This window comes from Acipenser ruthenus, chromosome 9 (genome assembly GCF_902713425.1).
Source record: "Acipenser ruthenus chromosome 9, fAciRut3.2 maternal haplotype, whole genome shotgun sequence".
NCBI classification, from domain to species: Eukaryota; Metazoa; Chordata; class Actinopteri; order Acipenseriformes; family Acipenseridae; genus Acipenser; species Acipenser ruthenus.
Window position 1 is genome coordinate 2,556,506 of NC_081197.1, and position 14,035 is coordinate 2,570,540.

The 14,035-nt window shown below is 42.2% G+C and overlaps 1 protein-coding gene across 1 annotated transcript in view; it reads right to left on the reverse strand.

Annotated features, from left to right (window-relative positions):
• LOC117405382 (uncharacterized) overlaps positions 1-12,607 on the reverse strand; it is a 35,384-nt gene extending 22,777 nt beyond the window's left edge. Inside the window, exons 1-12 of the mRNA XM_059030559.1 lie at positions 12,288-12,607; positions 9,826-10,051; positions 9,576-9,700; positions 7,908-7,975; positions 5,014-5,207; positions 4,832-4,927; positions 4,046-4,265; positions 3,247-3,389; positions 2,872-2,969; positions 2,290-2,399; positions 878-1,011; positions 507-611 (exon numbers count right to left, since the gene is read on the reverse strand). Of these exons, the coding sequence (XP_058886542.1) occupies positions 507-611; positions 878-1,011; positions 2,290-2,399; positions 2,872-2,969; positions 3,247-3,389; positions 4,046-4,265; positions 4,832-4,927; positions 5,014-5,207; positions 7,908-7,975; positions 9,576-9,700; positions 9,826-10,051; positions 12,288-12,377 (1,609 nt within the window). The 5' untranslated portion in view covers positions 12,378-12,607. The remainder of the gene's footprint in view (positions 1-506; positions 612-877; positions 1,012-2,289; positions 2,400-2,871; positions 2,970-3,246; positions 3,390-4,045; positions 4,266-4,831; positions 4,928-5,013; positions 5,208-7,907; positions 7,976-9,575; positions 9,701-9,825; positions 10,052-12,287) is intronic.
• Positions 12,608-14,035: the final 1,428 nt, after the last annotated feature.

The following is a 14,035-nucleotide window of genomic DNA, read 5'->3' on the forward strand; positions in this document are numbered from 1 at the left end:
ACCACAGCAGCAAGCACACATACGTATACACCTGCATTGTGTTGTACACAGCTGTGTATACAGTACATGGGCTGTCTCTCACACAGCCAATTCATGTATTATACAAATCCCTGACGTGTATTATTCCATATATGACAGCTGTTTCTCCCTGATACTTTCAGTCACATTGGATAAAACAAAACATCTGAGAGAATGTGATGGAAGGCTGATAGTAGAGGCTCAGTTGGCAGGTGATGCTGTGCTCTTACCTTCTGCTCTGCACACAGCAGTTCACTTTCACAATGGTCAATTATATAACGGGCAATGGCTGCTGATGGGACATGGTTGCTTACACAGTACCGCAGTCCGCTATAAACTTAGCTCTGCTTTCTTCTGCTTCTAGTAACACTTGGAAGCAAAATATTTGATTCTGCAAAACTCGGACTGAGTTTAATGCACACGCAAAGCCCCCAAACCCCTCCCCCCCCCCTGCCCAGAGGATTTTGTTTCTCGAAGCTGAGACTCACCGCATTTTGCCTCATCACTGCCGTCGGCACAGTCTTTCCACCCGTCACAGCGGTTCTTCACAGGGATGCAGGTGCTGTCTTTGCACTGGAACTGTTTGGGACAAGCTGTAGACAACACATCAAGGCAGGAAAGCGAACAGTATTATTGGCCACATCCTGTCAGGTGCTACAAGTGGGACTGGAATATAACATTTGTAAAAATGGCTTAGAGAAGTCAAGGCTCTGAAAATGACATTGCACTAAAGATGTACATTTATACTCTAACTTAAATGACTGGTATGGGATATACAGTATGGACTGGCTGGTTTGTGGAAGGGTTTTCTGGGGTCTCTTGTCCAGCTTGCTCAATAAACTCATGAAACATTACTCACGGTCTTCATAGCTGAAGGCTCGGTACAGTATGTAGAACCCTTTGCGTGTGACAGACTCATCGGAATGGAAGTGCAGTGTAACAGGGGACGAATACACTCGTTTCCTGCTGCTTTCAGCGATAGGACTGCACAGTCTGGAGGGAGAGGAATTGAATAGCGTTGAGCGGATATTTGGTTTCACATTTTCGCCCGCACCACACTCAAAAAGGGCTTGTGGGATCTTTTTCTGTGTACAATGCTGCTGTACAGATCAAATTCATTTTTCATTAGCAGTCTACCAGACTAGAGGGGTCAGCGAAGGTTAAACAAGTATTGTGAGCACACTTGAGAACACTGTGGCTCTGCACAGCTGCAAGGTGTACTGTTATCAACACAGATATGTTTTGTTCTCATCAAGGACCTGAGTGGGGTGTGGGAACATGACTGACCTTGGTTGGAACACTGAAGCTCACAAAAACAAGGTTTAGCTTCACACACACATTTAAGTAAGATATGTAAGACAGGCACTTGAGAGGGCGAGTGAGAAAAGCTACCTGAATCCTTTCCTGATGACAGACCATCTCCATACCTGAGCTTTCGCCCAGAGAATTAGGTAACCGATCAATATCTAATGTCTGTTTATAACCAGATGCTACTTTTGCTGTGTCTCGCGATAAATGTTTAAGCTATATGTGTGGAAAGTTTGACTATTGGAATCAATAAATGGAAACTTACTAACATAGCAATTGGTAACTGTTATTGAGTGCCCTTATTTACAGACATCTAATTCGTTTCTGTTAAGGTGCTTTGACCTGAGTTCTGGAGCTGCTCTTCAGTTTTGTTTGACTGCCACAGACATATCTAACCCAGACGTGATCTACAGCAAGAGCAAGAGCCATCAAAATGTAATTTGCAGCGACTAACATTTGATCTGCCGTTGCTGCATGTTTATCCATCCCTGTAAAAACAGGCATCACCCACAGCTTAACCACTCAATAGTAAAACAGCAATGTGGAGTAGTGGTTAGGGCTCTGGACTCTTGACCGGAGGGTTAGAGGTTCAATCCCAGGTGGGGGACACTGCTGCTGTACCCCTGAGCAAGGTACTTTACCTAGATTGCTCCAGTAAAAACCCAACTGTATAAATGGGTAATTGTACGTAAAAAATTATGTGATATCTTGTAACAATTGTAAGTCGCCCTGGATAAGGGCGTCTGCTAAGAAATAAATAAATAATAATAATAACAACATCACAGGTGTAGACTCAATCAAAAACATATAGAAAAGAAAAAAAACACACAACATGACCACTGAGTAACTGCACCACTCTGAATGACTGCAAACGTCACAAAAAGACATGGAGACAGAAAAAAAAAACAATTCGAAGCTAGGTAACTCCTAAGCATGCGTTTTGAAAACCAGGTTAACTTTGACCTGATGCCATTAATCTCCAGCCAGTCTTTGTCACAGGTGTTTGAGACGGGAGATTCCTGAATATCCAGCGCCACCACTGTGAGGGAGAGCAGGTAACCCGGCAGAGGAGCCTAAGAGACAACGACACAGAGCTGCAGCCTCACCATTACCATGGAGAGAAACCTTCTGAATGGAGTCCACGCAGTCCAGTTGTAATCCAATGGGAATCGGGGTACAGTTTATTGACAGTTGCATGACAGACTTAAACAGGTACATAGCCACATATTCTACAGTCTACCGATGACTGACAGGCTGTTATAACATCGCAGATAACTTCCCTAGTAATTATGAAACGGAGCATCTAGACATAGTGTTGCTTGTTAACAGTGCTGGTAAGTTGTGCACGTGTGTATATGGGTGGAGCTGCCACTATATGCCAGAGCAACGCTGCATTGCAGTTTGCAAAACATGGTCTGCAAACTCTCTAATGATATCTTTTAGGTATGGTAGATTATTTTACTAGGTGCTTCTAGGATACAGTATGCTGCTAACATCAGTATACTACATAGAATCAGCTGCCAGCTTGTTATTATTGACTCTTACCTTTAAAGTCCAGCTGCAGTCCACATTGGGAGGGTAGTGGCTGGGGTAGTATGGAGAAGCCAGGGTCCCATTCCAGGAGGTGGAGCTCCCTCCGCAGCCTAGGAGACACCAGACAAGCAGCTTACCCCATGCTGTGTTCATAATATGATCATGAAGCCAATGGGGTACATGCAGGGTAACCGTCTCTCCATTCAGAATAGTGGATCCAGTCGAGGATAAGAAAGCAACATGACATTAACAGATGTCTATTTTCAACCACGGGGTCTGCTACTGAAAAGACTCCTAAAAGCTACATTCCTGCAGTAAGGTGGTTTTAGAAATGACCACTAGGGCTGTGAAACTGTAAGACCCCCCCCCCCCCCCTCTAATACATACCTATTTTGGGGACAGCTTGGAAATATGCCTTGAACAGAGCACTTTCCCTCTGTCTGTTGAAAGAGAAGGTGACGAGCATCACATTACCAGAGGAAGTTAGTTTAATCACGGGAGGGGTCCATGTCACCGGAAGCCCACACCACCTGGCACAAGTAAATAACATTGCAATGAAATAAAGCAACTAAAGAGGGACCAGCTGGACTTGCGCTCAATACGGTTCAAATAAGGAGGATGAAGTCGTGAATTCATTGTAATGCCTATTCAAACCTCCAACCGACAGCCAAGCAAACAAAAAACAAATCACGCCAAAAAATAAAATAATAATAATAATAATAATATTCTCTTTAGCCATGCTTATCTGATTTGAATTTGAATGAGGCTTCGGGGTTAATTTGGTCAGCCTATGAGCCACAGTTGGATTTTTGTTGAGCATTTTACAGCACTGGGGCATTACCTTGGATGGTGTCAACCACTTATTTTTATGGGTAATCCCGGCACAATCCCGGATAGGGAGTTCATGCAATCCAGGGGGATACCCCGGTGCTGTAAAATGCTCTAATTAACCTAGCTGTGGCTTATCAGGGTACAGGGTGATCAAGTCAAACCTTTTATGCGGATACAGTCAAAGCCTCTTAATGTGTCCGTGCCTGTACGTTTTGAACAGCTGATTCAATAAAAAGTTAGGTTTGGTGTCGGATGGCCAGCAAAGAGAACGCAATTAACGTTTGCAATATGCGGCTGACTCAATTAACCAATGGTTCCATGAAGGGGTACATCCCTGCTCTTGTACACTCCCTACCTTGCAATGATCTTGTTCTGCAGAGGTAATAAGAAGTCGTAGGCAGAGAGTTTGTGGGCTCCACAGTTTCCAGGAGATGCCCCGTGTAGGGTCAGGATAACCAGTCGCACCACGTGCCCCGAAGGGACCCGCAGCCTCCACTGGTAATAGGGCTTCTTGGGACTGGTCAGCGTCAGGGTCCGGTTATTACCATATTTAGCGTAAAGGTCAAATGATATTGCTATAAAACAACAGGGCTTTGATATTTAGTGTTGAGTCATCCCACGAGGTCCTGTTCTAAAACATTCTTCCAATGCATGATTTACAATACATTTTAAAGCTTCCTTTACTATTGTGTATTCCACCGATATCAAATATTGCAAAACAGTAAACTTTTGATTAATTAAATAACCACAAATACATAAAAGACCAATCACATCTGTTAGCTTTTTCAATGAATTGATTACAATTAAATAAAGAAAATACTAAATACAAATCATTCTGAACTTTAACAATTTCAATACTTCAGGTGTTAATTTACACACAGACTAATACAACTTATGCTAGATGGGATTCATGTTCAAATGATCAATCGATCAGTCCACCAGATTATATATCTCATGATAATAACATAGGTTAGAATTTCATAACATGACTCTGTACCGCACATACAAGTGTGTTATTAATATTATAACTATGAGTGAACAAGATCAATGCATTTACAGAACACACAAAACACATCAAATCAGCCATAACACATCAAAATATCAACCTTTAATAATGTGAAATATACTTTGGTTTAGTTACCTTGGAAACCCAATTGCCATTTTATATTTTGCTCTTTGTTTGGGTGATTTATTTTACCTGATTTCACTCCGAGATCATACTCCTCAGAGTCTGAAGCTGGAAAAGAAGAGGTACAGAGAGTCAGGCGATGAAGCAACACAAAACACAAAATGTATAAAAACAGAGACAAACTGCGATCTCACCAAACAATTCAACTGTGTCGAGGTCCTCATCTAAGGAGTACACCTCCTCGCGGGGACTGAAATTCATGTAAGGTTTTGTGCCACTGACTCGTCGCAGGTTGGAGGGTCTGTCCTTTTTGATCTGCTGTGCAATGCCAGCCGGAGCAGAGAACTTACTCCAGTAAAAGGCTCTCACTCCTCCTTCTTCTCCTTCGCTGTCAAAAACAAACCCTGTTCAATTATGCAAGCTAGGGAAATGCATTCAAATCCCACAGTCTCAGGAACATCCACGCGGCTAGAAGCAGCGACGCAGAACCCTAACCTTAAACCACAATTTTAACCCAGACCTTTAACCTAACCTTAAATCAGGGATGGAATCAAAATCCAATCCAATTCTATTCCATGTTTTTGTTGCATTCACTCCTTAAATAGCTACTCCAGGGACACCGAAATCCAATGCATATTGAAACTGAATACTTAGGGCCGGGTTGGAATAAAAACTGGACTGGAATCAGATTTTGCTGCAAGATTTGGTCACCTCTGTTAAAGTCACTATACCTTGTATTTCTTACATGACAGTGTATTATTCAGCCGGAGAGGGTTAACAGATACTGTAGACTGGCTAGTGCAGTGGTCACAGCGACTTCTAAACATTAATATATAGAAGCTTGAGTTCCCAAGATTCTTCACACCACCAATCACAAACTGATTATTCCATGTTAAACTGTGTTTAATGAAGTTCATTAGCCCAGCCGATCAGAGACTGGAGTTCACGCAAGTCCCCCTGATTCCTGTGCCCTCGTTACCGCGAGTGCTTGTGCTTGGGTAGGAGCGGGTCCACTCTGCGTTGCTGGTCATTGTTCGTATTGCTACGCTGCACTGCATCGGCGTGGCTGACATTGCTGAGCCAGCCGCAGTGGTTTTCAGCCAGCAGGGAGGCACTGTCAGCTCAAGCCCACTTGGTGAACTCGTAGCAAGGTGTGCCACTCGAGGGCCAAGAATAGCAAGTTTATGCAACGGGATTGTCTGCTGGCAGCTTTCTGTTGGCAGAGTTTAAAATATACAACTGTGCACGAACATCCCTGGGGGAGCCAGCACGTGCAGGCATTCCGGGGGGGGGGGGGGGGAGGAGGGGCGGGGGTGGAAAGGTACGCTCCACTGATACTGCACTGACTGCCAATTCTGCAAACTAGGTAAAAAGAAATCTCCCAGCTTGCATGCCCGCTCTGCAGCTCTGTTTCAGATCATGTGATACAGTCGTCTGTTCCTCTTGCACTTCTAAGGTCATTTCCTGGTGAAATGACCAAAGAACCGTATGCATCTCTACCTGAAAGCAGCTTCCTTGAACCTGGCATGGTAACAAATCCTTCCTGCAAGTAATTGTCTGCTACAGTGTGCAGCTTTCAAAACTACATGAGCGAGACCTACACAGCGAATGGGAGTGCGCAACAGGTAAGATTTAGAGAATGATTTCATTACCTAGAAGCACTTTTTAAAGTAAGTGTCACCTTAATATCCAATAACACACTGTTGGCTTGGCAGTGAAGAGGTTAAACACAGAGATCCCATGCTTCTCTTTCAGTTCAAAATGAAAGCAGCTGAAACTGATCACAGTGTCCTTGGACAGTCCTGCAGCCCTTCACAATGGCCAAATTAACATCAGAAGCACCACACCGGCATCAACTAATACACAGGACCTACACCCTATACCTGCCACTGCCAGAGAACAGAACGCTTTTGTGTCATCAGTCTTTGTCCGAGTCTCCAAGGACCAATGAGGAGGCATTAACAAAGCTTGATTTTACAAACTAAAGCACCTGCAGTGCCAAATTACAGCAAACTCCCTTCTGTCTGGCTCTGCGAAGGCTGGCTGGTCTTAAACAGGTAGTCGTAAATGAGTTGACATTAGAGCTGGAAACCGGCACCCAGCGTCCTAGACCTTTAACTGAGCTCGCTGCCTGAGAAACGCTTTCCAACCAATCTTAGCTGCAACAGGCCAGTGTACACAGGCAAACTTTAACGCCACACACACGTCCTAGTAAACTCTGAAAAGAGAACCATGAACTTGTTCTACTGTCCAAGTGGAAAGAGGGAAGGATGATATGAATGTGGTCCCCTCCATGACTGTGGGTATATAATCCGGCATTGACGTCACCGAGTCTGGGAATGGTTTCCTTTCCAATCAGTGTTCTAAAAGGAGCGATTTCTGTCTCGTAATTCGCACAAACCATAAAGTATTTATTTTCTGTGGATCGCTTGGAGATCATCCATTTTTGTCAATCTTGTGTGATCATGAAGACCCCTCAAAGCAGTGGCACTCACCGGAGACTCCCTCAACCCATTCCAGTCCCGGACCTTGGTTCAAACCATGTCCTTCATTATTGAATTGATTCAGCCAGATCTTTAATTGTTTAATTGAACCTAGGTGTGCATTTCAGTAATTAAGGTCCTGGATTGGAATGGACTGAAAGAACCACAACAGAAGCGCACCTCACGCACTTGCCATTATTCACACATCTTTGTAATTTGCGATACTGATTCCCAGCTTGTGGTGTCCCCATGAAAACTGCCTCACCCCCAAACCATTACTCTGCAACTCAGCATCCCAACAAGCAAACAAAATGCGTGTGTCCTAACAGCACCCCAGCTACTGCAATTGACCTTTCCATTCTCAAGATGGTTAAATATCGTTCCTTGGAATCTTCAACCGCAATATGGCAACATGTGCATTTCCAATAGATTTTGCACACTACATTTTTTTTTTTTTTGTGATATTTATATTAGGCAGATTCCGGTATTGTTTGTAGCATATAAATACATTTGGTTTAAAGTCGGAAGTGATGCTTGAAAATGAAACACCTTGGGAAAGCTTGCCTCAACATAGTGTTAGAAAACTATTTTGAAAGTGTACTTACCTAAACGCAGTCACCACAGATTTCAAGTGATATGCTCCCCAGGCAGAGGACTCATATAGCTTTGAGAACTGCCCGGAATTGGCACATGCAGAAAGGAAAGAAAAGGAAGATATTTAACTCCAGGTATTGATTCAAATCCATTCATTTGCCTTTTGTTCTGTTAGGGCTCACTTTGTGCGCTGACATGACATTTTCAAGTTTTCCATGGGGTCATTAACAGCTTAGACTGGGTAGATAAAAAGCTGCTTTAACACTGGAGATCAGTTCTGTTGTGATATGTTCTGAGTAACAGAGGTGTCCTGTCCTATCCTCTTTAATCCTGCCTTCAACCAAAAAAAAAAAAAAGAAGCATGCTGGCATAGAAATCAGGACTCAATTAAAACCGATCACGAACAAAAAAGAACAGTGAACACTGCAATGCTGGTTCGACTGGAAGTGTTCGCTGTATTTGATTTAAAATGATGTCTTCCAGAAGCCATAACTGTACTACAGTATTTCACGTTAGATTTCAAAACGTCACATTTATCAATTTTTGTTAGTTTTTTGTTAAGTATACGGAACACTACAAAGCGGTATGTAACTCAATATGTTAACATAACATTATTCAGCAGGTTTCATTCAACTTTATGATGCTAAATGAGTTAATTCTATATAGAGGGTGATGAAAAACATTTGGCCATATCTGTAGTTGTGTCATGAGTATTGCTTTGATCATGGACACAAGTACACATTAAAAAAGCTTTCATATGTATTAAGATCATAGCTAATGCACAGTTATCCTTTTATTCCTGAATCTAAAGTTCTTTCTTACTCATTCTTGTTGCTGCATTTACAGCTACAATAGCACCCAGGTTATACTAGGATACAATAGATAGACATGCACTGAAGCATACTGTTCAAATAACTAGAAAGCAATACAAATACAATACCACCCACATGTTTTATCATACTGTCATTGAAAAAGCTTTGATATCATTGATAATTTATGTGAAAAGTCTACCCACCCCCCCCCAAGAAAAGTCCTAAGTGACATTTCAAATCTAAACACGCCTGCACTTGCATTGTTTTAGATTTAAAACCATTTCAAAGCAATCATTAAAATCAAACAAACCCAAATCAACCGTTCTTTTCATTCCTATCACACTGTACCTCGTATAACACACAGTATATATTTAAAGAAGGTGGTTGCCCAAAGCTTTATGAATAAAATACAGTTTGGTTTTCAGCCTGCTCTTAAAGAAACCCTTGTTTAGATTGCTCATGCACTGAAAGCTTTGTGACTAGGGCCCATCTCTTCTTAAAGGGGAGGCAGATTGAATCAGCTGCAGTCGTGCAGCAAACTCCCAGGCTGCACACGGTGGTTATTTCAGGGAATGATCTCATCTATTAATGTCCAAAATGCTGCAGTGAAAGAGTTTAAAACGCCTGGGTCTTGTACTGTGCCCTGAAACTCGAACTCCCTGCGGGCTGTCCTAGTTGTGTTGCCTCAAGGAAAAAGGGGCAAATACCAAAGTTGCTCAGATCAGATTACGATGTAGTCTTTACATTTAAAGTAAATAAAAAAGAGGGCAAAAGAAAGAGCTGTTGCACTTAAAATGCGTTGTCAGAAGCTCGTTGTGCTGCTGTTGTAAAGAGAAGAAGAAGCAGAAGGCAGTGCAAGGTACTTACATCGTTTTCAACTGCTGTGGCTTGAAGGAGGAACTGCGTGGATGTGGGCTCTGCCAGCTCACTGCTGAAGGACATGTTAGCGATCTCCACACTTCCACCCAGGTAGAAAACAGAGGTGGCCGGAGCTAGAGAAAAGGAACAATTACAATTTACTGCCACACTCAGGCAACAGCCTCCAATTCTCTGTAAATGTTTTCAAACAGCGAGACAAGCAGTCTGGGTATTTAACTGCTCAGCAATCCAAACTTACACAAACAGTAACACAGGGCTAGGATGATTACAGCAGCAGTCACAGGGACTACAGGCAGGGTTCCAGGAAGCCATCTTTTCCAGGGCAGTTTTTTCCCGGCCAGTCTGAGGAAGCAGCACTCCGGTGGGCACTGGCAGCCTCCGTGCGCTGACTGAGCGACGGAGGGGGGGGACCGCGGGCGAGCGGCCCTCGAGCCTTCTTTATGAAGTCCTGCAATATGATAGGTCTGAAATATAGAAAGGCATGCAGGGTTGATACATTGACAGAGTATTAAAACTTCCCGCGAGACAACGTTTTTTAAAAAGCAGGTGAAAGTTAGAAGAACAGAAGGAAAAAACTCAACTGAACTGCTTCCGTATCTGTTACAATTAGGGAACTTCACTAACTTTGCACTTCATGAAAATTAGGGCAGAGGGTAGTCTGGAGGATCAATACAAGACACACACAACTTTAAAACATATGATTTAAAAACATAAAAATGAGACATCTGATTACTGTAGAATACATTTTACAGTACAATTATGATATGCTTGTCTTCAAACAGTCAAGTGGATAGGTGCTGTGTTCTGACCCAGAGAATACTGCTACTGAATACCCTAGAAAATACTTTTACTGACCTCTAGACTGAATTGAACTGTGGGACTGATTGATTTGTTAACCCATCCGTAACTTCAAAACTCAACACTCAATCAAAATACTAAGATATAGAAGTTATATCTTCGTAGAGTACAGGCGGGCGAGCGCAATGGAAAATAAAGGTGTGAGGCTCATCCCAGCGTCCAAATAAGGACTGTGAATATTGGTGAAGGGGGAAGCCTAGCCATCCCACCACCTCCTCAATCACACTGCAGGTCTGGAGTTATTGCTGTGCCATGCACTGGAATCACACTGCAGGGCTGGAGTTATTGCTGTGCCATGCACTGGAATCACACTGCAGGTCTGGAGTTATTGCTGTGCCATGCACTGGAATCACACTGCAGGGCTGGAGTTATTGCTGTGCCATGCACTGGAATCACACTGCAGGGCTGGAGTTATTGCTGTGCCATGCAATGGAATCACACTGCAGGGCTGGAGTTATTGCTGTGCCATGCACTGGAATCACACTGCAGGGCTGGAGTTATTGCTGTGCCATGCACTGGAATCACACTGCAGGGCTGGAGTTATTGCTGTGCCATGCACTGGAATCACACTGCAGGGCTGGAGTTATTGCTGTGCCATGCAATGGAATCACACTGCAGGGCTGGAGTTATTGCTGTGCCATGCACTGGAATCACACTGCAGGGCTGGAGTTATTGCTGTGCCATGCACTGGAATCACACTGCAGGGCTGGAGTTATTGCTGTGCCATGCACTGGAATCACACTGCATGGCTGGAGTTATTGCTGTGCCATGCACTGGAATCACACTGCAGGGCTGGAGTTATTGCTGTGCCATGCACTGGAATCACACTGCAGGTCTGGAGTTATTGCTGTGCCATGCACTGGAATCACACTGCAGGGCTGGAGTTATTGCTGTGCCATGCACTGGAATCACACTGCTGGGCTGACACATTAAGATGTCTCCGATATAGCCCATGGATAGGACTCTAACTTTTACAACATTGTTTAATAATAAAAAAGTATGAAATAAAAAAGAACACATCACTATAATTAATGGTGTTATGTGTTTATTTCATTATTTCTTTTTAAATAAATATAAGACAATACTATCAATACTAGTTAAAGCTCTACACTACAGCATCAGGCCATATCCTTGTGAATGTTTGAACTGTGATTTGAAATCAACTTTAAAATAAAACTATTTTAAGTAATGCTATACAATCAGGCGATTTAATTGTAATGCAATGCCTTTACAATCGGTTTAAAGGACACCATAACATGCAGAAGTACTCTTGAGACACATCGTTTCAGTTTATTTTTTTAGTTAGCTTATTGAATATGCGTCTTTGGAATTGTCAGTTGTTTAAAAGTTCTGAATAGATAAGGGCTGTATGCGCCTATTCTCTCCGGTGCTGTGCAATGATTGAAACTTTTTAAACAATAGTATCTTTCAGGAAAAAAAAAAAAACGATTGGGTTTCTACAGCGCGTTGACATACTTGTCAAAACGCTTGGTGCTGTGACTCAGACGCTTGCATAATTAAGTCTTTTGTTTTCTTCTTAAACGAACATTTTACACAGGCTACGGCAGAATACCTTGACCGACACTGCAAGAAAAGAAAGTAGATAACAAAAGCAAACCCTGCTTACTCATAAATAAGAAACTAAAATGTAACAAAAGCCGTAGACTTTTATGCTTCTTTACATTATCTGCAGGTTTCATCAAAAGACTTAATGCTACAAATACGCAATACTAGTCATGTGCATGAATGATCTAACCCCGTAGGTAGGACACTTTGCTGTTAATTGATATCACTGTTGTTTTCTATTATATATAAACCCCCACACAGTAATCCCATTCTTACCTGTTCAGGTACGCTGCTAGCAGTGCCACAGTGCAGATAACTTGATATGCTGTAAATCTCACAAGATCTATCTTCGGGAAGCGCTAGCATCGCCCTGATTCGGCTGGTCCGGCTACAAGGAAACCCCAAAAGAAAACAGAACTGAAGTAATCGAAGGGTTGCCCGAGATGTTGCTGTGGGAAGCGCGGTGTGATCTGCTTGCCCCGTTCAGATTGCCACCGCCAGGTCCATTCACTCTTTAAGTGATCAGTGCAGAACTCACAGACAGACCCAGCATGCACTGCGACGCCTCTATCTACACGACTGGATACAGCACTGAACCTGAGGGGGGCAGCGCCAGGCGAGCCACTGTCATGGGAACCGAGACCGTTTATTGATCTGAGGATTGGAAGACCATCGCCGTGGAGAAATGGTGAATCATCTTTTAAGAGTTTCTCTGACATACAGTACATGATTGTTTGAGTTAAGAGAATAATAATAATAATAATAATAATAATAATAATAATAATAATAATAATAATAATCAATGGGTATAACCACCAGGCTATACCTATTTTTCAGGAGCAATCTACTGGCTACAATATATTTATAGAATTGATTTAGACTGCTATGTTTTAGGCTGGCTTGCACACAAGCAGACTCACTGAGTCAACAGTGGAGTAAACAGAGTAAATACAGTGAAGAAGAACGTCATCAAATATATTGTTTTACAAAAGATACAGGGATTGGTGGGGAAAATTTCTGAAAACATACAGCATGAAGCAGTTTTCTCACTGCATCAGGTACTTTTAACATGAAGGGTTTTCACAACTGGAAATGTGTATATATTGTAATGGAGAAAGTGCTTTCCCTGGTTTGTTCTGAATGTGTGTACAGTAGGTGATTTTGGCTGCTAGTCCCGCCCTGCTATCAGGGAGTTCTGCTAGTACTGACACCCTTATTAACAGATCTAATATCTGGGTAATCAGTTGACATGACATACTTCCAGGTGGTCTGTTAGTGTTGATCTTCCTAGGTTATTTCGTGTTTCTGGCTGTCATTCTGGGAGCAGCTGGTTGGTTAATGACAGGAAACATTAAATTTCTCGAGGTGGAATGACCTAGGAAGGGCCAGACGGTGCACGCCTTGTAAACAGACCTTTCCTACTACACTTATCTTTTATTTTCTGAAGAAAATCCATGTTCGCTATGTGTTTCTTTCACAACTGCACACATGAGACCGATGCACAAGTGAACAGCAGGTAAGATTTCGTTTGCTTTTAATCTTTAATAAAATAAAAAATAATAATTGCCTAGGATTGATCTACAGCAACAGATGGGATTTTACATTTTATTAAAACTAATAATAAAACAAAGCAGTAAACAGCACAGTGTGTTCTGAATATATCCAAAAGAGCATTCCTCTATATCTTTCTGCAACGGTGAACAGAAAATAACTTTTGGCAGCACTGACATAAACTTTGAAAGTATAGTCATTACAATATATTAAAAAAAATTACTGACTGGAAGACAAAAAGAATATTGTCAGGATATTTTTTGATGTAATGCAATCACAGTTTACTTATGACAAAAAAAGGCAAAATTATAGAGGACTACACATAGCAGCAAAGGACAGATATTAAAACTAATTAACCATAATTTGGGCTTCAATACTTTTCTGTCTTTAATAACACAGAAAAGCAGCATTTGTTTTGTTGAGGAATCTGATGGCCTAAACAATCTAAATAATATATAACAATGAACAATGCC